The sequence below is a fragment of the Cnephaeus nilssonii genome, assembly GCF_951640355.1.
Source record: "Cnephaeus nilssonii genome assembly, chromosome: 9".
In the NCBI taxonomy this organism is placed as follows: Eukaryota; Metazoa; Chordata; class Mammalia; order Chiroptera; family Vespertilionidae; genus Cnephaeus; species Cnephaeus nilssonii.
Window position 1 is genome coordinate 83646089 of NC_137080.1, and position 27745 is coordinate 83673833.

Genomic DNA, 27745 nt, shown 5'->3' on the forward strand with positions numbered 1-27745 from the left:
ATGCACACAAGTCCTTTGGTTGATCTCTCCCCCCTCCCCCCCCTCCCCTATCCTTCCTCTGAGGCCCGATAGTCCGATCGATGCCTCCTTGTTTCTGGTTCTGTTCTTGTTCATCAGTCTATGTTGTTCATCATTTCCCCTAGATGAGCGAGATCATGTGTCACTAGAGATATACTTATATGAACTGAATGTGAGATGAGCAATAATAGTTATGCTGACGGCAAATGAATCAGTCTGTAGTGAGTTTCTTTCTGAACCAACAGTTCTTTTGAGACCCAATATCAATGTCCACCAGTTCCTTATGTGTACATGTCGGCACTGACCCCTCATCTCTGGATGGTGGACAAATGGTGGTAATGCAGGTTCGATTCCCTCTGGTTGGGTCTCGGCCGGACCCAGGGGCACGGCTTCATCCGGACCCAGGGGCACGTGGCCTCACCCGGACCCAGGGGGTGCGTGGCCTCACCTGGACCCAGGTGCGCGCGGCTTCCCCCGGACCCGAGATCCAGCCTCACCCAGATCCAGGGGCACATGGCCTCACCTGGACCCGGGATCTAGCTTCACCCGGACCCAGGGGCGCGTGGCCTCTCCCAGACCCAGGGGCGCGTGGCCTCACCCAGACCTAGGTGTATGCGGCCTCACCCGGACCTGGGACCCAGCCTCACCCGGATCCAGGGGCATATGGCCTCACCCGGACCCGGGATCCAGCTTCACCCGGACCCAGGGGCGTGTGGCCTTACCCGGACCCAGGGGCGCATGGCCTCACCCGGGCCCGGGACCAAGCCTCACCTGGATCCAGGGGCACACGGCCTCACCGGGACCCAGGATCCAGCTTCACCCGGACCCAGGGGCGCGTGGCCTCTCCCAGACCCAGGGTCGCGTGGCCTCACCCGGATCCAGGGGCCCACGGCCTCACCCGGACCCGGGACCCAGCCTCACCCGGATCCAGGGGCACACGGCCTCTCCCAGACCCAGGATTCAGCTTCACCCGGACCCAGGGGCGCGTGGCCTCTCCCAGACCCAGGGTCGTGTGGCCTCACCCGGACCCAGGGGCGCGTGGCCTCTCCCAGGCCCGGGACCCAGCCTCACCCGGATCCAGGGGCACACGGCCTCGCCCGGACCTGGGATCTAGCTTCTCCCGGACCCAGGGGCGCGCGGCCTCACCCGGACCCAGGGGTGCGCGGCCTCTCCCAGACCCAGGGTCGCGTGGCCTCATCCGGATCCAGGGGCCCACGGCCTCACCCGGACCCGGGACCCAGCCTCACCCGGATCCAGGGGCACACGGCCTCGCCCAGACCCAGGATTCAGCTTCACCCGGACCCAGGGGCGCATGGCCTCACCCGGACCCAGGGGCGCGCGGCCTCTCCCGGGCCCGGGACCCAGCCTCACCCGGATCCAGGGGCACACGGCCTCACCCGGACCCGGGATCTAGCTTCTCCCGGACCCAGGGTCGCGTGGCCTCACCCGGATCCAGGGGCGCACGGCCTCACCCGGACCCGGGACCCAGCCTCACCCGGATCCAGGGGCCCACGGCCTCACCCGAACCTGGGATCTAGCTTCACCCGGACCCAGGGGCACGTGGCCTTACCCGGACCCAGGGGCACATGGCCTCACCCGGGCCCGGGACCCAGCCTCACCCGGATCCAGGGGCACACGGCCTCACCCGGACCCGGGATCTAGCTTCCCCCGGACCCAGGGGCGCATGGCCTCACCCGGATCCAGGGGCACACGGCCTCACCCGGGCCCGGGACCCAGCCTCACCCGGATCCAGGGGCACATGGCCTCGCCCAGACCCAGGATTCAGCTTCACCCGGACCCAGGGGCGCATGGCCTCACCCGGACCCGGGATCTAGCTTCTCCCGGACCCAGGGCTTGCCACTAACTTTAAATGAGGGCAAGTTATCAGGTTTCTTTTTATTTTTTAATGATATTTATAATATTACTAGGAGCCCGTTGCACGAAGTTTCATGCAATAGACTTTCACCTGGCTGCCGGCACCAGTTATCCGCCAGCAGCAGTTTTCCTCTGCCCACCCCGCCGATCAGAGCGCCTCCCGCCAGCACGATCGGCCACCCCGAGAGGAACTCCGATCGGGAGGCGCTCCGATCGGCGGGTGGCCAGAGGAAAACTGCTGCTGGCGGAAAACTGGTGCCAGCAGCCACGCAATCGGCCACCCCGAGTTCCGCCACCAGCGTCTTCCGCAGCGCCGGCCTAAGCAGCGCCGGGCCGTTTAAGCCGGCGGGAGGAGCGGGGGGCGGGGACTCGCGAGTCCCCGCCCCCCGCGCCTCCAGCCGGCCCAATCGTGGGCGTAGCGGAGTGATGGTAATTTGCATATTACCATTTTATTAGGTATGACTAGAGACCCAGTGTATGAAATTCATGCACTGCTAGGGTCCTTAGGCCTGGCTGGCGATCAGGGCCAATTGGGGCCTTCCGGCTGTCGGCTGGGGCCTTCCTTTGTTCCATGCCACCCCCTGGTGGTCAGTGCATGTCATAGCGAGCAATCGAACTCCCAGTCTCCCAGTCGAACTCCCGAGGGGACAATTTGCATATTACCCTTTTATATGTATATAGATAGATACTATTCAGTGAACAAAGCAATATATGATGGTCCCAATTTAAACACCTTCCTCCTTTCATCCACACATGTTATGTATAGTAACTTTTTTCCTATCATATGTAATATTATAAATATGTACTCACACATATATAAAATACACACACCCAAGATGTCATTTTGTGATTATGTCTAGATGGTAGGCTCTTTTCTTCATTTTTAAAATTTCTTTTTAAATTTCTCTTTAAAGTACTGGTATTATTTTTAGAAAAGCACCCCAAATGTTATTTTTAAATGCATAGAAAAGAAACTGTCTAAAAAAGACTGGCCAGAGACCAATGGAAAACTGATGGTCCCCAGGAGATGAATCAGTGGAACCATAAGTGTTTCCTTGGGTCATTATAAAAGGAGGCTGTATGGGACTTATAAAAGTGTAATTGTTACTTTCAAACTCACTAAGTTTGTTAAGGTTACTAAGCTTAAGTAATTCCAAAATAAACACATTATCCTTGGGTCTCCAATACCGTCTTCAGTTAAAGTCTGTAACAGTGAGGTTCAGAAAAATTAAGAGCATCCCTCACTGAAACTCTTGCTTTGGGGCCCATAACATAACTTTATACCACTGGAAAAGCAGGTTTAAGGATACCCAAAATAAATACAGAGTTAATGGCAGCTCCACTTTCCAGTCCATCATTCAGCAATATGATCCTATACTATTAAAGATGTGGTTCAACCATCGAAATGTTTGCAAACAAGAGTCCATGAGTGGCTCTTTTATCTCTATACAGCTTATTTAGCATTAAGTTTTATCAACAAACCTTCTCTATATTGATGAGATGCAGGTCCAAGTAAGTGATTATTGTCATATCTATCAGAGTTAGCAACTGTCAGATTGTACCCCTGCAAAGCAAGCTAAGCAGTAAGGCAAAACCTTACTAAACACCTTTGCAGGACAGGACGGTACCAACAAAGCAATCAAGTGGCCTAGCACTTTACATCTGCACAAGTTAGGAAATGAAACACAAAGTGTGTGAAACGAATTCAACCCAATCCCGAGGCATAACAGAAGCAACATGGTTGTACCAAGGAGATCTCTGGTCTAGCTCTAGAGTTCTTGCTAGGAACAACCAAGACATCTGCCAGTGCCTTTAGGGGTCACGGTAGACCAGAACTTCCGAAACAGAGCACTCCAAAGTTCTGGGAACTCTTCTCCTGAAGCCCTTGCCTCCCCCACCCTCTCCCCCCAATACACACACACATACCTACACACACACACACACACACACACACTCACAAAGCAATATAAGCATAAGCCTGCTGAGATACAACATATAGTCCTCCACCCAGAATTGTCCACCAACTTAATCCTTACCCTAAGTTTTCACTATTTAAAGTATTAAGGGAATATTTTTCCTGTACTAAAACATCTGACTTTATAATGGAAGTCACTGAGAAAATGGAATCCATTATGCAGCCAATTTTGTTGAAACATAACCATTCAGTTAAGGCAGGGGTCCTCAAAGAGTTCTACAAATACACTGAGAAGAATTTTAAATGTGTTATCTGTGTTCTTTAAGTTACTTTATTTCCAAGAAGTCAATGTTACATAATATTTCTTGACTAAGTTGACTGTGCCAGTAAAATACAGGGAGAAGTATTACTTCTGGACCTAGTTTCCACCTCTAAGGAAAGCCTTTCCATTTTTATAGCTAACATGACAAAATCTACTTTTCAGCCAAACTTCCTAAACACAGCAGTTTAGATACTATTTCAATACTATTAAATTTAATAGCAGGCCTAAATTCAGACTTCTCATTTCACTTTTGCACCTACTGGAAATTATTTCACTCAAAATAATTATGTCTTCAGATGATTTCCTATTTCCACTTAAAGTGGAAACAAATTAGAACACTTCAAATTCTATTTGCACTTCCCAAATACAGTAATGACTCATTTATCTGGCATCGTCAGAAAAGGAGGTTCTCCACATGAAGGTTTTCCAGATATCTGAGTCCACAGGAGCAGAGCGTTCATCTGCCTTGTTTCCTGCTGTACCTCAGGGCCTAGAACAGGGGCTGGCACATAGTAGATGCCCAGTAACATTCACCGAACATGTGATTAAATAAAGTACTAAAGCTCTTTTATTTTTAACCATCTAGTGAAAACTTTTCTAGTTATAGCCATCCCTCTTGAAAAAAAAATAAAAAACATGACACTGAACAGAAATTAAGCTTTTCTTATTTATTTGGGATTTCTCTATAAACAGCAATCACTCTACCCTCTTACCATACACCTATAATGCCCTCACAGAAGCTATTAAAATTCATAGGGCTTTTTGCTACCATATTTAAATGGCATCAACATGCCATGCTTTCTAACTTTTCCTTTTCTGATATTAGCTGTCATTTCTATTTGCTGTTGCTGCCTTATTTTACACACAAATGTCTGGCAAGGTTCTAAAATTGATTCTGCCCCAAAAGCAGAATAAAATACATGGACTTGGTTATAATTCAGAAGTCTTTCTCACTTACTTCTGACTTGTGTCTACATTCTGGTTCTATTTAACAGACTCTTACACCACCCACCACATTCTTCATAAAATCTGAGGTGGTTCTATTAGTTTTAAATGAGTATCTTATACTAATCATGAGTAATGGTTCAAAGACTAGCTCCAATATAAACCTCTGGGTACTTTTTTTTAATCCATTTAGGAGACACCAACAATGACAAAGCTGGATTTCATCGTGCTTGATATACTGTGATAGAGCCATAATTTAAATTCACTGTTCCAAAGTTCATGGCATCAAAAATCAAACACACTGACTGCTATGGTACACTGTGCTTACACAGAAAGGCATATCTCCCTGAACCTAAGAGTGGAAAGGATAATTTAAGTATAGCATTTAGTTTGTATAATACAACTGGAATTCCTTCCCCACAACAAACTTGGAATAATGTTTATAATTTAGCAATCAACTGAAATGATGAAAGAATTACCACAATTGAAATAAAATATTTATGTATTTCAAACCAGTAGAATTGTATCTTCAAAAACTAAAATAAGCTAAGACAAACCTAGTTCTGAATTAGGGATGGATACAAGTAAAATGGGGGATTGTTTATTTGGGTTTTTGAGTCTCTTTTCTTCTTTTTAAAGATTTAATGAACTTTCATTTGAAATAAGCACAGCTTACTAAATTAAAGGATTTGATTACATATCCTTTAAAAGTAACTAGTTGGGTAAACAATATCCAGGAGTCAAGAAAAGAAAAATTACTTCAAACTGTTTTATGAATATTCTTCCAAAATCACCAATACTTCAACAAAAATAGTTCAACGGAAGATTTCAGTTCCTGGTACTGAAATGAACAAAGAGAACCACATGTTTTTAATGGTGGCTTATAAATGACCCAAATAAATCTCCAAAAGAACAGCAGTGGTTCTTTCTGTACTTTTCCCTTCAAAACTCACAAGACCAATTCAACATAGACATAAAAATTACTGTACTTTATGGCACCACTCACTTTGTGACACATTTATTTGCTGTCATGAAAGTTAGTGCCTCAACAAAGTAAATGAGATTTAGGAAAAAACTTTTTTTTACAGTTTAAACAGCACAAAATGTCCTTACCATTTGAGGCAGAAAAGAGTTTACCCACCTCAAATGAGATGATTTTCTAACTAAGTGAGAGACCTAAGTATTTATATATAAATGTTACAAGAAGCTTTCCAAATAGCTTTCCAATCAGCTATGATGCTGACCTTAGATCAGAATTACACTAACTACCATTTATAAGAAATGAAGCCTACACAACAGAAAACATAAAATTTAACCACTGATGTTCTACTTTCCCTGACTCCGTGAATTAAAACAGAACAACAGCACACCCTGCTGGAAGTTAGTAATACAACCAGAATAACCAGCAACACTGGATTGCTAGGATTCCATCCAAGATGAGAATTACTTCAAAAACAAATTCTAATTTCTCACTAAATGATAAAAGAAGTTCACGAACATTAGCCATTACATACCTATACATGTGATCTTAAAAATAAAGACTTAGAATAACTTCAAATAAAAAGATATCGCTTTTTCTTCTTGGATGTGTTTCTTCGGGCGGGCAAGGGCAACAAAATAAAAAATAAGCAAATGGGATTCATTAAACAAAAAAGCTTTTGGAGAGTGGAGAAAACAAAACAAAAAGACAACCTACTAAATGGGAAAAGATACTTGCAAATGATATATTTGATAAGTGCTTGATATCCAAAATTAATATAAAGAATTTATAAAATTCAGCATTAAAAAATAATCCAATTAAAAATGGGCAGAAGACCTGAATAGACATTTCTCCAAAGATATACAGATGGCAAACAGACATATGAAAAGAGGCTCAACCTCACTAATTATCAGGGAAATGCAAATAAAAACCACAATGAGATATCATCTCACCTGTCAGAATAGCTGTCATCAAAAAGACAAGTAACAATGGTTAAGATGTGGAAAAAAGGAAACCTATGTGAACTGTTGGTGAAATTGTAAATTGGCACAGACACTATGGAAAATAGTATGGAGGTTCCACAAAAAAATAAAAATAGAGCTACCATACAGTTCAGCAATTTCAGTTGGGGCATTTATCTAAAGAAAATGAAAACATTAATTTGAAAAGATATGCACGCTCCTTTGTTCACCGCAGCATTATTTACCACAGCCATGAAATGGGAGCAACCTAGGTGTCCATCCATAGATGAATGGATAGAGATGATGTGACAGACAGCTGGTGTGGCTCAGTGGTTGAGCACTGACCTATGAACCAGGAGGTCATGGTTTGCTGGGTCAGGGCAATAAAAAAAATTTTTTTTTAAATGACGATGTGATTATATTTACATGTATACTAGAGGCTCATTGCACAAAATTCGTGCACTGGGGGGTGGGTGTCCCTCAGCCCAGCCTGCACCCTCTCCAATCTGGGACCCCTCAGGGGACATCCCTCTCACAATCCAGGACTGCTGGCTCCTAACTGCTTGACTGCCTGCCTGCCTGATTGCCCCTAACCGCATCTGCCTGCCAACCTGATCACCCCCTAACTGCTCCCCTGCTGGCCTGATTGATGCCTAACTGCTCCCCTGCCGACCCGATCGCCCCAACTGCCCTCCCCTGCCAGCCTGATCGCCCCCAACTGCCCTCTCCTGCTGGCCTGATTGCCCCCAATGGCCCTCCCCTGCAGGCCTGGTCGCCCACAACTGCCCTCCCCTGCCAGCCTGATCGCCCCCAACTGCCCTCTCCTGCTGGCCTGATTGCCCCAAATGCCCTTCCCTGCTGGCCTGATCGCCCCCAATGGCCCTCCCCTGCAGGCCCGATCACCTCCAACTGCCCTCGCCTGATAGCCCCCAACTGCCCTCCCCTGCTGGCCTGGTCGCCCCCAACTGCCCTCCCCTGCCCACTTGATGGCCCCCAACTGCTCTTCCCTGATCTTGTGATGACATGGGGGTGGCCATCTTTGTGGCGGCCATTTTGTGATGAAACGAGGGTAAGACGCCACCTAGGCTTTTATTAGTATAGGTGTGTGTGTGTGTGTGTGTGTGTGTGTGTGTGTGTAATGTAATACTACTTAGCCACAGAAAAAAATGGAATTTTGCCATTTGTGACATGTATGGACCTGAAGGGTATATGCTAGGTGAAATAAATCAGAGAAAGACAAACAATTCACTTATATGTGGACTCTAAAAAACTAAGCAAAGGAACAAACAGACTCATACGGAGTACAAACTGATTGGTGCCAGAGGGTTGAGTGATGGGAGGATGGGCAAAAAGATGAAGGTGATTGAGAGGTACAAACTTATAATTCAAACCTGTAAGTCACAGGAATATAACAGAGTTAGGGAATACAATCTATATCGTCACGGTAACTTTGTACGGTGATAGACTATCAGGAGACTGCTCGTGGTGACCACTTTGTAACGTACAAAAGTATCAAATCACAATGTTGTACAACTGAAACTAATATTATATTGTATGTCAACTATACTTTAATTAAAAAGACCTTTATACCCTGGCCAGGTGCATTGTCCTATACACCAAAAGGTTGAGGGTTCAAACCCTAGTCGAGGTGTATATGGGAGGCAACCAATCATGCTTCTCTTTCTCTCTCTTTCTTTCTCTCTCTCTCTCTCTCTCTCTCTCTCTCTCTCTCTCTCTCCACCCCCCTCCCTCCCCCCCTTCCTTTCTCCTCGGGTAAGGGAAAAAAAAAAAAAAAAAGGCCTTACATTCCAGAATTTTAAAAATGTATTGCTTTTTTCCTTTTTCCTGCTCCTTTCCCTAGCCCTACATAGCCCTGACCACCTCAGTAATTTTATCATTTTTTATTTTAACCCTAAATAAAAATATTTTCAAATATGCTTGCTGTAAAGAGAAACTGGCAATCACATTAGAGAAAATTGCATAATGTGATTGCATGAAGCACCCTTTCTCCTTCCCATTACAACTTGGCCTCAGAAACATCCCTAAAGACCACCATTAAGAATCCACAAGGCAGCCTAGTGGTCCATGAACCACAATTTGCATGCCACTGGCAAAATGCCTATACGGATTCTGCAATTCAAAAAATGCAGACAATATTAAGAAACCACATGTCATGAAACTCCCATCTGGTACATTTCAACATTTTCACAAACATGAAAAATCATGGAAGCCATTGTCTGGATAATCCAACTCGGCGCTCTCTTTGTAACAAACTCACAGGAATCAGGATGAACAAAAGGTATCAAAGTTTTGTAAATGTGCTTTTTTCAAAATATATTTTTATTGATTTCAGAGAAAAAGGGAGAGGGAAAGAAGAATCACTGATCGACTGCCTCCTGCACGCCCCCTACTGGGAATCGAGCCAGCAACCGGGGCATGTGGCCTTGACCAGAATCAAACTGGGGACCCTTCAGTCCGCAGGTCGACGCTCTGTCCACTGAGCCAAACCAGCTATGGCTAAATGTGCTCTTTTGGCTATAGAAAAAGGCTCTTTGGAACCACTGAGTTTCCTTCTTAGAGAAAACAAGCTATTCTAGCATTGATCTACATTGTTCTGAGTGACTAGTGTTAACTTTATTGTTGTTGTTAATCCTCACCTGAGGATATTTTTCAATTGATTTTTAGAAAGAATGGAAGGAAGAGAGAGTGACAGAGAAACATCAAGGTGAGAGAGACACATGGATTAGTTACGTCCCACATGCACCCCAACGTGGGGCCAGGGATTGAGCCTGCAACCGAGTACCTGCCCTTGACTGGAATCTAACCTGGGACCCTTTGGTCCGCAGGCCCACGCTCTATCCACTGAGCTAAACTGGCTAGGGCTAGTGTTAATGTCTTGGCTCCTTGCTCCCATATCTTAAAGGTTCTGATTGACCTGTGGCCAACTTGGAGGCTACTCTTCATCATGAAGGCCAGAACTCATGAAAATCCAATGAAAAAAGAAAGCCAAAGAGGACCAAACACTTCAGTGTAGTTTTTCCTCAAGAATTGCAAAGGCAAATTACCTCAGGTCTATTTTTCTGAAGTTGTTTCCAGGGGTATTACTTGGTTCGTTATTTCAATCGAAGTACATTTAAATTAGATACCAACCTCAAGCCTCTTTTCAAGTGACTCAATTCTGTCCTTTTTGCTTGCTAGGTTGGCCCGTGTGTAGCGGCTCTGCCCAGGGAGATACAAAACTTGACTGTAGCATTCTTCCCACACCTGGTTATAAGCTTCACTTGAGAGTTCTCCATGGCTCATACCTTGTTTTACCACTTCCATCTCCTGTACCAGAACATCTTGGGCCTGTTTAAGATAATAATTTCAATAAGTTTGAGTATTAGAAAGACTTGCCATCAACTGGGAACTTTAAAGACTATTTTTCCTCCTCCTTTGGACAAAAGCAAGGAGTTCTAGTTGACTGGTTGTTTCTTGGAAAGGGGGAAAATGTCTAAGCAAAATGAGTAATGAAGCCTGTATGTCAATGCAGACTGATCTGAAAAGCCAAGCATCCATGTAGCTCCAATAATATAAACAATCCTTTGCCTTCACTCATTATAACAACAGCTACCATTTCTCAGGTGTCTTCTATGTGCCAGGAACTGAATTTAATAGTTTTGCCTATATTATCTTCAAACACCACAACCACCTTAGAAAGTAGCCAATATTAACCTCATTTTATGTTGATGACACTAAGGCTCAAAGAGGTGAAATACCTTCTTCAAAAACATATCGTTAGCAGACAAAGCAGGATCGTGCTCAAGCCAAACACCATCAAGGCTTCCACTCTACTATCCCTATCTACACGAAGGGAATTAGGCATTTTTTGACACATGCCTTTTTCTCATCTCAAAGAATGTCCCTGACATTGCTAGAGAATGAGATTGGGGGCACAAGTCAAATACTGATGGATCATAGGCCAGTTTTTGCTCACTACTAAAGAAACAGTTTAAAATGACAGAACAAGGAGGCAGGGGGGCGGGGGGGGGGGGGTTGTACAGGCCTGGCTTCAAACCACAGCTTTACCATTTTAAGTAGCTGTCTGAACTTGCTTATCATCTCTGAGCCCATTTCTCATCTCTAAAATGGGGATAATATACATAGAGTGCCTAGCCCCGTGGTCGGCAAACTGTGGCTCGTGAGCCACATGCAGCTCTTTGGCCCCTTGAGTGTGGCTCTTCCACAAAATACCACGGCCTAGGCGAGTCCATTTTGAAGAAGTGGCATTAGAAGAAGTTTAAGTTTAAAAAATTTGGCTCTCAAAAGAAATTTCAATCGTTGTACTGTTGATATTTGGCTCTGCTGACTAATGAGTTTGCCGACCACTGGCCTAGCTCAACACCAGACACCCAGATTCTGTGAGCATACCACATGAACTTCTTCCAGCCCTTTGCTTCATGGCTCATGAAAAACTGACAACCACTTTTTGTGCTTTATAGAGAGCATTCAATCATTCTATAGATTGTACCAATCAATATCAGAAAATAAACAGATCAAAATATATAAAATTAAGAGAAATGATCAGCATACAAAAAAATTTAAACAAAAAATATAAAAATCACGTCTATCCTAATATATAAAAACCCAGGGTCCGTAACATCCAAAACGACCGAAGGCTCCACTGACCAGAAATCAGTCCTGCAGTCAGTGCTGGGTTGAGGTGGCGACCCAGCACTGACTGCTGCAGATGCAGGCGGTGTGACCCAGCACTGACTGCCACGGGGACTGCGGATCAGGACCAGAGAGACGACCAAAGAGAGAGGCAGGGTCTGATCCACAGCCTCCGTGGCAGCTGTTGATTAGCCGTTGCCTCTCTCTTTCTCTCCGGGCTTCACAAGCAGCTGCGCCTCTGTTTCTCTCCAGGAACTGCTGATCAGCCCCGCTTCTATGATCAGGCCCATAGATAGGCCTGGAGACGCTGACTGGCATAGAAACCAACCAATCAGAACCAAATTGGCCAGTAGAGGAGGGCAATTGGGGACGAGATCAGGCCTGCAGGGGAGGGCAGTTGGGGTCGAGATCAGGCCGGCAGAGGAGGGCAGTTAGGGGTGATCAGGCAGACAGAGGCAGTTAGGGGCAATCAGGCCGGCAGGGGAGAGCAGTTGGGGCAACCAGGCTGGCAGGGGAGTGCAGTTGGGGGCAAGATCAGGCTGGCAAGGGAAAGGCAGTTAGGGGTGATCAGGCAGACAGAGGCAGTTGGGGGCGAGATCAGGCTGGCAGAGAGAGCAGTTGGGGGCAAGATCTGGCCAGCAGGGGAGGGCAGTTAGGGGCAATCAGGAAGGCAGGCAGAGGCAGTTAGGGGCAATCAGGCAGGCAGGCAGGCAGCTGAGTGGTTAGGAGCCAGCGGTCCCAGATTGTGAGAGGGTGCAGGCTGGGCTGAGGGAAACATGCCCCCCCCATGCATGAATTTCATGCACCAGGCCACTAGTATAAGATAAAGAATTGATACTTTTAAACAGTAACTCTTAGGGGAAATAATGGAAACAAACCAATTTTAACACACTTAATGAAAAGTTGACACTTTATGGTAAGAGAAATGGTATCCCACTCGGAAACTGTACATAATAAAAATTTACAAATTCAGCTCTTATCATTATTAGGAGAGAATACAGCTAAGTAATCTTTAAACTGTCCATAAAGAAATCGCTAAATAGGGGGATGGGAGTGGCCGGGAAGAGGTCAATGGGGGAAAAAGGAGACATATGTAACACTTTCAACAATAAAGAACTTAAATTAAAATAAAATAATAATCTGGTAGATAAACAGCTGCTTCAAATTCTTTTTGGAACAAATGGGACTATAAATAAATAAAATATGAAAAAAATATTTAAACTAATTTGTAATGGTTTTTGACTCCCACCCGGGGATCAAACCTGCAACCTAGGTATGTGCCCCAACTGAGAACTGAACCCAAAATTTATTTTTATTATTTTTTTAAATATATTTTATTAATTGTTTACAGAGAGGAAGAGAGAGGGATAGACAGTTAGAAACATCGATGAGAGAGAAACATCGATCAGCTGCCTCTTGCACACCCCCTACTGGGGATGTGCCCGCAGCCAAGGTACATGCCCTTGACCGGAATCGAACCTGGGACCCTTGAGTCCGCAGGCCGACGCTCTATCCACTGAGCCAAACCGGTTTCGGCCCAAAATTTATTGGTATATGGAATGATGCTCCAACCAACCGAGCCACACCTGAAATAAGGGCAGATGTGCTCCTTATTTCAGGTGTCCATACATACAATAATTTTACAAAAGCTTATTTCTTTTTTTTTTAATTTATTTATTCTTATTGATTTCAGAGAGGAAGGGAGATGGAGAGATAGAAACATCAATGATGAGAGAGAATCATTGATCAATTGACTTCTGCATGCCCCCAACTGGGGATCGAGACCACAACCCGGGCATGTGCCCTTGACCGGAATCAAACCCAGGATCCTTCAGTCCACAGGCCAATGCTCTATCCACTGAGCAAACCAGCTAAGGTGTAGAAAAGCTTATTTCTTTAATACCATCTTCCCTCATGTTTCCACTCTAAAAAGAGAAAAAACTCTAGAAGTATCAAGTTCACAGTCTAATTCTCAACCCCAGTTCAATAATTAGATGTGATTACTGCAGCATAGTCACTCAGCAGATGTCAAGTTCCAACTTCAGGCATTTAAAAAAAATAAGTCAAGGATATTCAGAAATCAGGGGCAAATTTTGAAATAATCTAAAGCCTCCTCCCTTTCTCTATTTTCTAAAAATCCTATAATAAACATGTATCACTTATGCTATAAGAAAAATACAAAGTAAGACAAAGAAAAATGGAGAGGAAAAGTGCAGGAGAAAAGACAGAAAAAAGAATCTTATTTCTTTTCTCCCAATTTTACTAGTACATTTAGGCCATTCTAATCATTGCCTCTCAGAGATAAAGACTTTTAAGCTAATGACCACTCTGCTTCCATGAAACCAACTGTATTTTCTTACACCATTGTACAGATTTCTATTCACAATCACAGCTGTTTGCTCTGTCAGAGCAGAAAGAATAATATGGAAGAAGAGGCAGGAAAGACTTCATACAAGAAAATATTTCTTTCCTTATATCCAAAAGGAAAGAAATCATGTAAGGGAAATAAATTCAGTAAAAAGTATTTCCTTTCTTTGAATAGATAAAAAGCTTAATCTGTAAATATTTTTAATATATCCTTGTATTTTATATTAGTCTAAATAAATGAGGTTCAAGTATTAAAGGCATTCAATTCTATTCAGAGACATAGCAGAGCTGTAGCAATCAGGTACACAACCATGAAACAAAAACATCACCACCAGAGTCAGTGTTGATATAATAAAGATTTATCGCTGAACATTGAGGGGGGGGGGGGAGAATATCCATGAATATCAGTATGGGAAAAGAAGTTAATATTTGCCCATGATACACGGCATCAAACAACTACTTAAATCTCAAGACAGAAATATTCCACTCAATCATACCTTTTTCAGCTCCTCTTTAGCGAACTTTTCATAAGGGTTATGTTCCAGATAGGCAATGTGCTCTGAATTATTGGTAGCAAATCCTACAGGTTTTCCTTTTTTATTTCCAGATGGTTCATAAGGGTGATGTAGAAGGTCATAATGAAGCATTGTGATCATTTCTTTTTTGATTAGTTCTTCACTTTTCTGTAAATCTGTTAAAGGTGGTTCTACATTTAAGGGTCTTAGAATAGTTTCATTTACCTAAAATTGTAAAACAAGTAAAATTACCAAACATATTCACTGAAATATACTAACATTATTACTTGTTCTAGCATAAATTAAACAGCAGTTATACATTTTCAAAAGAAATCCTTTTTTCCTCCCTTTTAAATACTCATTTGTTCCAGTGACTAGATCTGAGAAATTCTGTACCAAATTCTAGGTAGTAGATAAAATTTTGTTTTATAAGACTTTATTAATTATAAAAAGAAATCAATCACATGAAAAAAAAAACTTAAAACTTCCCCAGCCAAAAATTCTAACACTTACTTCTGATGGTCTTGGAAGATCTTTCTGGACAGCTTTATGCATTCGCTTCATTTCCTTTACACGCTCTGCATCTCGTATGGCCTAAAATGTTATTTTTATATCCATTATTGGCATTATACAGTATTTAACACATTTCAATACAGCTGAAAACACTTCAGTCTATAAGAACATGTATGTCCAAGAGCTAAAGCTCTAGACATCTGTAAGTTTGCAGAAAAGCCATATAAGGCAATAGAAATTAATCTATTCATTCTCTCAGTAAAACAGCAATTAAGAACTTCCAACATCTACCAGCATACGCTCCAAATTTACATGCTATATCCATCAGATAATTATCCTTTTCTTGTGTAAATCAGAATCCTAAAATTTTAGGTGACTATTCCTCCTGCAACACAACCCTTTTCATCCACCCAAAGCTACCTTTGTTTAATTTAAAAATCCAGCCAATGAAGGTATTGTTTCCTGATTCTCAAATTATGAATAATGTGGAGATAGCACATTAGAATCTCACACCATTTCTGGCTAAATGTATCTCAAAGTCACTAAAAGAACTAAACACAAAAAGTATTACCCTATATTCCCACCAAAAAGCATATTTATGTGGTTTCCTCTAAAATACAATTTCCAATGATGCCATTTTCACTCTAATCCCATGAAATTATTCAACTTCAATACCATCCTGAACTAGGCTGCAAGAATTCCTGAAAGGGGTCACTCAATCTCAGTTTTAGTTCAAGAGTCACCACTTTCCAGCCATGAGACCTGCTAAGGTTAACTTAATTCACCTGCGCCTGTTTCCTCACTTCTAAAATGAAGCTAATACAGGTACCTATTTTATTTACATCACCAAGTTATTATGTGCAAATGAGAAAGTAATTAACTGTAAGATATATTAATACAAAGCGTTACTATTATTATTCTGGCACACTCTCTAAATTTCCAAATCCACATTTTTTATTAGTTTACACTGATCTAAAACCATTTACTCAACCAATCCAAAATGTACTTGTTTTTAACCTTTTGCACTCGGATGTCGAGTGTGACTCAACACGGTTAGCATTAGAATAAAGGAATCGAGAAAAAAGCAAGCGAGTGCAAAGGGTTAAGACTGATCAGTAACTCTTGGCTAGAGTAAAAAGCAATGTCTAAAAGACTACTTACGTGTATTTTAAGAAAGCATAATGAATTTGACAAAGTATATTTAAATTTATATATATATACTAGAGGCCCAGTGCACAAAATTTGTGCACGGGGGTGGGGTGGGGGGTGTCCCTCAGGCCAGCCTGCACCCGCTCCAATCTGGGACTCCTCGAGGGATGTCCGACTGCCCGTTTAGGCCCGATCCCACCAGGATCGGGCGTAAACGGGCAGTCGGACATCCCTCTCACAATCCAGGACTGCTGGATCCCAACTACTCGCCTGCCTGCCTTCCTGATTGCCCCTAACCGCTTCTGCCTGCCAGCCTGATCACCACCTAACCACTCCCTTGCCAGCCTGATTGACGCCTAACTGCTCCCCTGCCAGCGTGTTTGCCCCTAACTGCCCTCCCCTTTAGGCCTGGTCACCCCTAACTGCCCTCCCCTGCAGGCGTGGTCCCCCCCAACTGCTCTCCCCTGCAGGCCTGGGTCCCACCCAACTGCCCTTCCATGCAGGCCCGGTCACCCCCAACTTCCCTCCTCTGCTGGCCTGGTCACCCCTAACTGCCCTCCCCTGCAGGCTTGATTGCCCCAAACTGCCCTCCCTTGCAGGCCTGGTCCCTCCCAAATGCCCTCCCCTGCTGGCCATCTTGTGCTGGCCATCTGTGTCCACATGCGGGCAGGATCTTTGACCACATGGGGGCAGCCATCTTGTGTGTTGGAGTGATGGTCAATCTGCATATTAGTCTTTTATTAGATAGGATAGAGGCCTGGTGCATGGGTGGGGGCCAGCTGGTTTGCCCTGAAGGGTATCCCAGATCAGGGTGGGGGTTCCCTTGGGGCGTGAGGCGGCCTGGGTGAAGAGCCTGTGGTGGTTTGCAGGCAAGCCATGCCCCCTGGCGACCCAAGCAGAGGCCCTGGTATCTGGGATTTATGTATCTTCTACAATTGAAACTTTATAGCCTGGAGCGGAGCCAAGCCTCCTGCTCGCTCCGTGGCTGGCAGCCATTTCTTTTGGGGTTGTGTTCTTCTATAATTGAAACTTTGTAGCCTAGAGCAGAGGCCTAGGCCAGCCAGGGCTGCAGAAGCTTTGCTTCCTCCATTGCCGGAGGCAACCCTTGCCTCCTGCTCTTTCCAGCTCAGTGGCTGCTGCTATTTCTGTTTGGATTTGTTTACCTTCTATAATTGAAACTTTGTAGCCTTGAGTGGAGGCTTAGGCCAGCAATGGCAGGCGGAAAGCTTGGCTTCCTTTGTTACTGGGGAAACCCAAGCCTCTCTCCTGCTCTCTGTGGCTGTAGGCATCTTGGTTGGGTTTATTTGCATATTTGCTCCTGATTGGCTAGTGTGCATGGCTAATGGGCGTGGCTTGTGGGTGTAGCAGAGTTAGGGTCAATTTGCATATTACTCTTTTATTAGGTAGGATATATATACACATACATACACAGACACACACACACACACACACACACACACACACACACACTTTAAGAATGCTTATCAAGATATTCTGAGTATATTATTAATTACTAGAGGCCCGGTGCACAAAATTCGTGCACTCGGGGTGGGGTGGGGGGGGAGTCCCCTCAGCCCGGACTGTGCCCTCTTGCAGTCCAGGAGCCCTCAGGAGATGTCCCGACTGACGACTTATGCCCACTCGCTGCGGGGAATGGGCCTAAGCCAGCAGTCAGACATCCTTAGCGCTTCCGCAGGGGCGGGAGAGGCTACCACCACCACTGCTGTGCTTCACCAGCTATGAGCCAGGCTTTTGGCTGAGTGGCACTTCCCCTGTGGGAGCGCACTGACCACCAGGGGGCAGCTCCTGTGTTGAGCGGCTGCCGCCTGGTGGTCAGTGTGCATCACAGCGACCGGTCATTTTACCGTTTGTTCGATTTGCATATTAGCCTTTTATTATACAGGATATGAGTATATATTATTACTGATGTAAGTAATTTACTTTAGGGTTTTTTAAATATTGAAAAAACTCATAGGTAGAGATCTTGAGACATTTAATGGCCATTCTTCATTCTTTCAGCCCACTGACACATTCAGCAAACTCACGCTTCCTTACTTCCCAGCACAATGACCCACCTGCTTTCGTGCATCCACGTCAGCAGCATCTTCAATGTATGTATCATCTATTTCACGGTCTTCCAGCTCCTTCTCAGCATTTTCTGGTAGAACAATTTCAAAGTCATTCTTAGGGGCAGGAAGACCCATCAACCCTAAACGGAGGTGTTCACGAGACTCTCTTTCCTGTAGAAAAAAAGTCAATCCTTCTCAATTCATATACATTAAGTAACCAACCAATATATTATGAGTTCCTAAAATATAACTAGCCTAATTTTAATTCTTAAAAAATGATCCTAACTTCAGATTTGAGACAAGTTTTTAAATTTCTATCTCCGTTTCTTCCCTACATTAAGACAAATCTATTTGGAATCAGTGGGAGTAACTCTGGCATATTCTAATAGAAGGTTTGGGAAGTACCTCTGCAGGGGCAAAAAAAAAGTCCTTCAGGATTTCCATTTAAGGAAAACATTGCTGACACAAATTTAATAGCAATCAAAAGAATAAGTTCAAAAGTCAATTTGTCCTCGGACTAATAAAATCTAATCTGAAAAGATGCCTGATTTGTGTGTGCGTATATTTTTAATAGAAAGACTAGATCATATGCAGGCCAAAAACCAGTCCAATGGGCCCAAAGTTTTCCCCAGTATATCCTCAGCTCACCTTTCCAATTTCACCCCCCACTGCTCCATTACACGTTTGCTACGTGTAAAGACCAGATGAGTTGCTAAAAACATACTCCACACTTACTCATGTTGTGGCCTCCATCTGGAACAACCATCACCTTCCTTCTGAGCACATCTTGTCATGAAGGCTTTACTAGTTCTCACCCAACAACTATTATTCCTTTCCTTGGCCACCCTAAATAAGCATGTTGGTTTTACTCAAAGAGCTTACTTTGTTCTTATATTGCCAATCTCTCCAGAGTATAAACTTCTTTAAGACAAAGGACATCTTTACTCAACTTTAGATCCCCAGAAGTGTCCAGATCTGTGCTTTGCACACATTACCTATATTCTTCATTTGTTTAATTCTTACGTAGCCACTCAGAGTTGGCATTAGTTGATATTAATTTTCACCATTTAAAAAAACTCTAACCAAATCTATATACAAAGTTAGAATTTGTAAAATGAAAACAGGCCAACATCATTAGAACTTATTATAAAAATAAATATCTCACAATGATTTTCTATGGCATCATAATAAGGCCTAATAGTGATATAATAAAAGCATTATTATGGCTGAGCAAAACTGCAACCTTTATTATTTATTTATTTATTTATTTTTTTGTTAATCCTCACTCGAGGATATTTTCCCATTGATTTTTAGGGAGAGTAGGAGAGAAAGAGAAAGAGAGAAACATCGATATGAGAGAAACACATCGATTGGTTGCCTCCTACATGAGCCCTGACAAGGGTCCAGGTCTGGGAGGAGCCTGCAACAAAGGTACATGCCCTTGACCAGAATCAAACCCAGGACTCTTTGGTCCGAAGGCTAACACTCTATCCACTAAGCCATGCCGGCTAGGGTCAACCTTCATTTTTATCATTACCTTTCTACATCATTATGCAAAACATATGAAAGAAATCTTTACTAAGATCAGCAATAAACATCAAATTAACTTTGCTTTGAGATTTAGATTTGTCCTTGAAGAAGTAGAGAGCAAACAGGAATCTAGGGTCAAAATCTGATTTGAGGTGTTCAAAACTAACGATTTATTTTACAGAAATAAAAATTTTTAAAAATACATAAATGCATCGCCCAGCTGGCATGGCTCAGTGGTTGAGCATTGAACTATGAACCAGGAGGTCACAGTTTGATTCCTGTTCAGGGCATATGCCTGGGTTGTGGGCTTGATCCCGTGTGGGGCATGCAGGAGGCAGCTGATCAATGATTCTCTCTCATCACTGATGTTTCTAACTCTCTCTCCCTCTCCTTTCCTCTCTGAAATCAATTTTAAAATATTTTTAAATAATAATAAAATATATAAAAATAAATGTACCACTCAAGTATTGATTAGTAAATTATAAAAATTAAAATCATAAAAGATACAAGTATTACTACAGACATAATCAATACTCACAAACATGTTAAGAGTAAGAAAAAACAGGCATGAGATTAAGTACTGCAAATCATTTTCCTCTGCTGACATCCATAGGTGTGTAGATTCTTAAGATATAAGTAATATGCACTGACTGGGGAGGGAGGGAATTTTAATTTGGCAGCCATAAGATACCAAAAAAAAAAAATTTTTTTTAAGGGTATTAAACAGGAATGACATGTACCATCTGCTTCACATAAGAGGGATCATTGTAGTCTGCCATTCCATCCTCGGGATTAATGTTTAACTTGTCTCGAAGAGGAGTTCTACCCGGGGTGGAGTTAACAACTGGCTTGGGAGTTGTCCCACTCCGGGGAGTCAGCCCTTCTGATCCATGAGAGGGAGTCCTAGAAAGACAAAAATTCTAATTAATAAAAGTACCGCTTTTATTTGTACTGTGCTTTCAAATGCTTTTCACAAATTATTTTACAAGGAAAACAATAAATAAAGATTCCAGAAATTCTGTCACCCTATCTGGTTTCAGGATAGATCTCTAGATTAAAATAAAGGATTGGCTCAACTAGTTTATTATTATTTACACACAGTATTTTTATTTTAATGACTTGAAATAAAATCATTATATTTGACATTACTTGCCTTCCTAAGATAGGTCCTCCAAACATTATCTCAACTTTTTCTTGATACGGTACAGTAGCTAAGAACATACAGGGGACAGAGAAGAGAGTCACCACAGTCAAAGACCCCAGACTCTCAGTTTTAATTCAGGGCCTTTTTCTTATCATTTTTATGCCTGCCTCTATTAGCTACCACATCATTATCATCAGTGTGCATACTGTAAGTAGTTCCTCTCCTTACATTTCTTTTTCTTTTGGAATCATATCTAAATATGAGTGAGAGTTAAGAGAATCTCTTAGGAATAAAATCCCAATAGACTTTGCAACTTAAATTTTAGTTGTCGAAGCCTTTTTTATTTTGGTTGCTTACTTCCTGTATCTTGGGTGTGTTCCAGACAAGTGCATGCTGCCAGAGAGCTGCTCCCCAGAGGTGAGGTGAGGTGAGGTGCTATCGTACCAGACATGGTCCCTACCCCCAAGGAGCTTACAATGTGGTTGAGAGACAAGACATACACAGAAAAAAGAGGAATCAGGCTCTCTTACATGCCTTGCAAGAGTTATTAAATGAGGATTTGGCTGCCAATGTTTCTTCATTGTGCCATCATGTAGGGCTGTAATAGTCAGATGCTTTCCATCTAAACAACCAGTGGGAGGACATATCCTAACGTTTAAATTAAAAGTAAACCCCAAATATTTCCAACCTTTAAAAGCTCAAATTCCATTTTAATACAACTTGCTTCTATAATGTTTGTATTTTTTAAATTCTTCTTTAAAACACAGTAGCTTAAAACAAAAGAATTGCAAACAAATACTGGACTCTAAACTCATTAATGATATATACAAGGAAATGTTTAGCGGTGAAATAAACTGATACAGCAAAGTTATTCTGAAATGCATTAAAATAAGATGAATTGATAGATGATGGATGGATATGTGATAAAATAAATACAGTAAAACGTTAACAATTATAGAAAACTAGGTGGTGAGCGTAGGGATGTTTGCTTTACCATTATTTCAACCTCTCTGCATGTTATAAATTTCCATAATAAAATGTTTGGGGAAAAGCAATAGTAGTACATACATAAAAAGGATAATGATTTTTATCAAATTCACCAAATGATCAATAATGGATTTATTTGCTCTTTTAAATCAGATAAAACGTATTTGGAAACAAGGTGTTAGCATCAGAAACTGCAGAAAGGAAGCTCCATATAGTATTTAACCATTTCCTGGATACTGTTTTATTATTTACTACTGAGTGAGGAAAAGTCAAGAAGACAAGCTGATCACTATTTCCATATTCTATTAACATTACTAAAGAAAACATGTTGTCCAAGTTCTCAGATTCAAGTTTACCTAAAACAGAAAACATCTGCTTATTTATAACTAGTGCCCCGGTGCATGGATTCATGCATATTGAAAAGAAATTAATTAGAAGGTGGGGCAACTGGGCGAGAGGGGCAGGACACGCCCTGTAGGCAACCTCCCTCGGTCCCTCCCCGGCCGGCCACACCTGGGGCAGCGCCACAGCTTGAAGGGCGTCTGTGAAGTGAGCAGGGTCCCCCCGCAGGTGGGGTCCCTCAGCCTGACCTGTAGGGATCAGGCCGAAACCGACTCTCCAACATCCCCCAAGGGGTACAGGATTGCGTGAGGCCGGTTCTCAGGTGACACACCCTGGAATCGGGCTCCCTCCTCTCTGGTTCCAGGGTGCGTCACCCGAGAACCACCGCTGCCAAGTCACCGAAGCTCAGCAGCTCCTGCGTTGTGTCTGCCCCCTGGTGGTCAGTGAGCGTCTTAGCTAACGGTTGGACAGTCGCTTAGCCTTTTATATATACATATAGATACCTGAATGGGGTTGAAAGAACTGTGTTTGGAGTCTGTACAACCTGCCGCTGCGGAGTCACGCCTGAGAAGTCACTCTCGTGCAAAGGTGTGTTAAGTCCACCTTTTAATGGGGTGTCCACATTGGTCAGGGCCATGAGGTTCTGGGCTTCCTGATTAATGAAAAAATAAAGTATTTCAACAGTTTAGACAGAAGACAGAATCCTGTCTTCTGGTACTACTATCCAAATCTTAAAACAAATAAAATTCTTATACATTTTCTTAATGAAAACCAAGAGAGAAAATGATTACTAGGCCATGGCAGATTCAGTACTTCCATTCCTCTGTCAACCTAACATAGCACCTCAGAAGTTTAAGAATAAATTTTTATATGTTAAAAAATACTTTTGTGGCCTCAGATATGGCATAACCATTTATCTAAAAGCTTCTCCTATTACCTGTGCCAAACCTCTTTATAATCATAAAGAACTAAGAATTCAAATTTCCCAATGTGAGTTTGGGCTAAATGTCAGAACAACTAAACTTTAATCTAGTTTTATCACTAATTGTATATCTAGTTTTCATTAGCCTCTCTAAATCTGATTCTCCCACTAGAAATTTGACACTACCAGCTGGCCTATCATTTCATAAGAAAACTCATGTGGGCAGGTTCATTTCTGAAGTCTTACTTGACTCAGTCCCACTTCTATAATCCTTATTCATTACTATCACTGTACCTACAAGTCTCTTAATACCCAATTTAGGTTCTGTAAGATTGTTATTTTTCAAGATAGTAGTACAATCATCTCTCAACTCACATGCTTTTGTTATAATCCAACCTTGACACTCGGTTCATCATGAGGTGAAGTCTATATCCCTCCTCTTGAGTCTAGGTGGACTCACTTATAACTAACAAAATGCAGTGCTAAATAAACACTGCTTGCCTTCCAAGGCAAGGAGAAAACAAAATGCAGCTTCACACACTCACTACAACAACTCACATTGGAGCACTGAGAGACCACGGGAGAAGTTCAACTTTTGATGCCACCATGCTGTGAGAAAGGCGAGGCCACGTGTAAATTTACTCCCCATTCCCAGCACAGACAGCAGCAAACACCGAACGTGGAAAGATGATTCCAGGCCCCTTATCTATCAAGTCACCCTCAAATGTTGAGTCATCCTAGCTGAGGCTCTAGACACATGGAGCTGACACAAGTTGTTCCTTCTATGCCCTATCTGAATTCCTGACCCACAGAAACCATGAGTATAACACAATTTTTAAACCACCAGGTTCTGGGGCAAAATGAAGATAACTGTAACAAGGCTTAATTCGTTATTCACTATTAATGAAAAGAACCTTACATTTCACATTATCAATTGTGTGTGCTCTTTCTGCTATTCCAAGTACAAAGCATTTTTCCCCATCTAGGTTCCCAAAAGGCTGGCCAGCTTGATGCCTTCCAGGAGGGAGAATGGAAGCTACTTACTTCTCTGGTAAAAAGATCTAGAAATACTGACATCAAGAGTTCCCCAGTGAAACAGCCCAGCAGGTTCAGCCTATAAGGAAGCCTAGAGTCAAGGAGCACCACCCACATCTAAGGAACTTCTAATCAGTTTTAATTGCCCCACTCCTACCCCCCTAGATATAGAGGGAGAGCCAAAGATCAAAAGATATTTAAGGAAGCATCTCATATGATAGAGAATAAAACTAACAAAAGGAATTTAAAGACTATGCAGGGAAAAGAAAACCTATGAAAACAAAACCATCATTAATAGCCTAAGAGACAGAAGAGATATTCATAAATAAGAATTCGATGTTAAAAAATTGACCACATTTTAAAAAGAACTCTTGGAAATTAAAAATATGATAATAGAAAAATTTTAAAACTGAATAAAAATAAAATTCAGAAAATCTCCTAGAAATAAGTCAAAAAGGTAATTAAGACAGAAAATCAGATAGAAACAAATAAGAAAATTTGAGGTTCATAGAGAGAACAGATCAATGAAAGGGAGGAAATTTTGTTAAATTTCAAAATACACTAACTTCCCAGAATTGAAGGCCATGAGTCTCCAGAATGCAAAGATCCAGAGTACCTAGCACAATGGTTAAAAGCAGACCCACACCAAGAAGCATGCTTGTGAAAAAGAGAAGCGCATATAAACTTCCACAAAAAGAAAAACAAAGGTTTCCTATTAATCTGAATGGCACTGGTCTCAACAGCAATAATGGAAGCTAGAAGACACTGGAGCACTGCCTTCAAAACTGAACAAAAACCATTTCAATTTGGAATTCTAAACCCAGTTATACTACCAATTATATAAGAAGGTAGAACAGTAATTCACAGATATGCCAAGTCTTAAAGCTTCCATCTTCAATGAACGCTTCCTCAGAAAGCTACTGAAGGGTACGCTTCACTAACAAAGGAGTAAGCCAAGTCAGCCAAAGACATGGAGCCAGGAAAGAGGACATCCAAGGGACTTTCTAGGGTGACAGTGAAATAAAAAAAAAGGAGCTGTAAACAAGATCTTAAGAGTAATCAGACCAGACTAGAACATTCAGAATTTTGAGGAAAGTCTTCTTCAAAAAAGATAAGAATACCTAAATTACAGGAGATTCACAGTTAATGTATAGTCTGGAGTTGAATTAGTGCTAAGTAATCAGAAAATTTAACAACAAAATAAAACAAGTATTAACTAAAAAAAAATACTGTGCAGTAATTATAAGGCACTTTGTGACTCATAATGGACTATTGTTTACATAATCATACGATAAACGATGAATGTGGAGCTAACCAAAATTATGATGTAACTATAACTATCTATAATAATAAAAGCATAATATGCTTATTAGACCGGACATCCTTCCAGACGAAGCCTTGGTGGGCGGGGACCAAGGCAGAGGCCCACAGCCGCTGTGGCAGTGGGGGCCAAGCCCACATCAGGCCTCTAGTATAACTATGATGGAGAATGAGGGAATGAAAAGAGTGTGTATGAATGACAGAGGCAGAGGATGTAAGGGAGCCACATGTTTAAATTCTGGTTGGAAAAAAATGCCTAAAACTGGGGGGGAAAAATCAACATGTAACAAGTGTCTTAGCAATAAGTTAGTAAAAACAGAGAATTGTAATTGGTGCCTCTAGAGAACAAACAAGTGATGAAGGACACAACTGTTTTCTTACTAAGCCATACAGGACTACTTGACTCCTGAATCAAGACCTTAAAACGACATTTCTATTAGAGAAAAGGAAATGAGATGGAAGGGTCAAGACTCGATGGTGTTCTGTTAGGTTTGGCTATTCTCTGACATGCAGACACCCTAAGAACACACAGAGCTGTACCTCAGGTGTTAAGGAGAGGAAGAGGGATGGCAGCCTATGCCAAGCTAAGTACAGAAATGCAGGGAAGTTTTAAAAATTACTTACCACACACATCTGACTTCTTTCTAGGATTGCTAGGCAACATGCAATTTTAAAATGCAGTGCTTTACTGACAGGTACTAAAGACTAATGAAGTTAGAAGGGCTAGCTTCACAAAAACCCCAAGAACTAAGATTTAATAAATGTAGGAAGAAAACTGCCTAACCACTGAATCTGCTGATTTAGCTTCCCTACTACAGAAATCTCTAGGATCCATGCATTCAGGATTCAGTTTCAAACTGTAAATAAACAAAACAAAACCACTAGGTGTTCTGCTTCATAATCCTTACAATAACAAAAAGTAAAAGGCTCATTCTACTATATGACACCTTACCTGCAGAATTCTGTCCTGAGAAGCTGGCGTTCGTGGTGTTCTAAGAGCAATGCTGTTGTTGGTGACATTGTACTCAGACAAAAGAGTACTGGAAGCCGAGTTTGTTATGCCAGATTCCTCAGCTGTTTGACGTGCAATTTCACTTGCTTGGCCTACTTTCACAACTTCCTGGAGTTCTGCATCTGAAATCTAAAAAGAAAGTTATCACAGTAAACAGTATTCTAACCAGAAAACAACACAACTTAAAATTTCCATATTCCAGAAAGATAAACTGCTGAAGCTGTGTGATGAGTACACAGGGTACACTGTACCACTCTCTTTACACTTGTGGATTTGAAAATTTCCATAACACAGTTTTTTTAAAGTCTTTCCTATATAATGTATGTGAGTGGCAGGGGTGAGGGAAGAAATTCCATGGTATCAAGCTACAAAGTCTTGAGTGTATTTCCACACTAAAAACCTTTTAAAATAAAGCAACATATTAATATACCAAAAACTTGTGTTTGTACAAAACTATCATATGGGGGGAGGGGTAACTGAAAAACAATTAAAATATCACACAGAGAATCCACTCATCCACAAGGTCCCTAAGAAAATCAAAACATGAAAGAAAAAAGAAAGAAAATCAAAACATGTTATCTTAGTAATTTTACTAAAATATATATTCTAAGGAGTACTAAGAAAAAAAATAATAGGCAAAATCTCAATTTTAGAAATATCACTATTAGAAATGGCAGCATCTGGCAAATTATTTTCCTTGTTGCAAAGAATATGGTGTTGATGCTACCAGTGCACTCATCTGGTGAGAGAAGCTCCGCTGGCCTCCTAAGTCCATCCCTCTGCTCCACTAAACTGTCTCAATTCTACAGAGCCAGCCCTGGCTGGTTTGGCTCAGTGGATAGAGCGTCGGCCTTCGGGCTGAAGGGTCCCAGGTTCGATTCCCAGTCAAGGGCACATGCCCCAATATGGGCTCCATCCCCAGTAGGGGGCGTGCAGGAGGCAGCCAATCAATGATTCTCATCATTGATGTTTCAATCTCTCCCTCTCTCTTCCTCTCTGAAATCAATAAAAATACTTAAATAAATAAATAAATTCTACAGAGCTGTACTACTCAAAACAGAACAAGAGTTTAGTCAGTTCCACTCCTATGGAAAAAATAACTAAATAAATTACTTTTAGAAACCAAGATGGCGGCATAAGGTAAACACCTAATTGTTGCCTACCACAACAA

The 27745-nt window shown here is 42.2% G+C and overlaps 1 protein-coding gene across 1 annotated transcript in view; it reads right to left on the reverse strand.

The window, feature by feature from the left end:
• CDC5L (cell division cycle 5 like) overlaps positions 1-27745 on the reverse strand; it is a 68759-nt gene that overhangs the window by 20712 nt on the left and 20302 nt on the right. The window contains exons 8-14 of the mRNA XM_079780449.1: positions 26515-26703; positions 22789-22937; positions 20553-20715; positions 18289-18453; positions 15065-15145; positions 14534-14776; positions 10167-10364 (exon numbers count right to left, since the gene is read on the reverse strand). Coding sequence (XP_079636575.1) covers positions 10167-10364; positions 14534-14776; positions 15065-15145; positions 18289-18453; positions 20553-20715; positions 22789-22937; positions 26515-26703 — 1188 coding nt within the window. The remainder of the gene's footprint in view (positions 1-10166; positions 10365-14533; positions 14777-15064; positions 15146-18288; positions 18454-20552; positions 20716-22788; positions 22938-26514; positions 26704-27745) is intronic.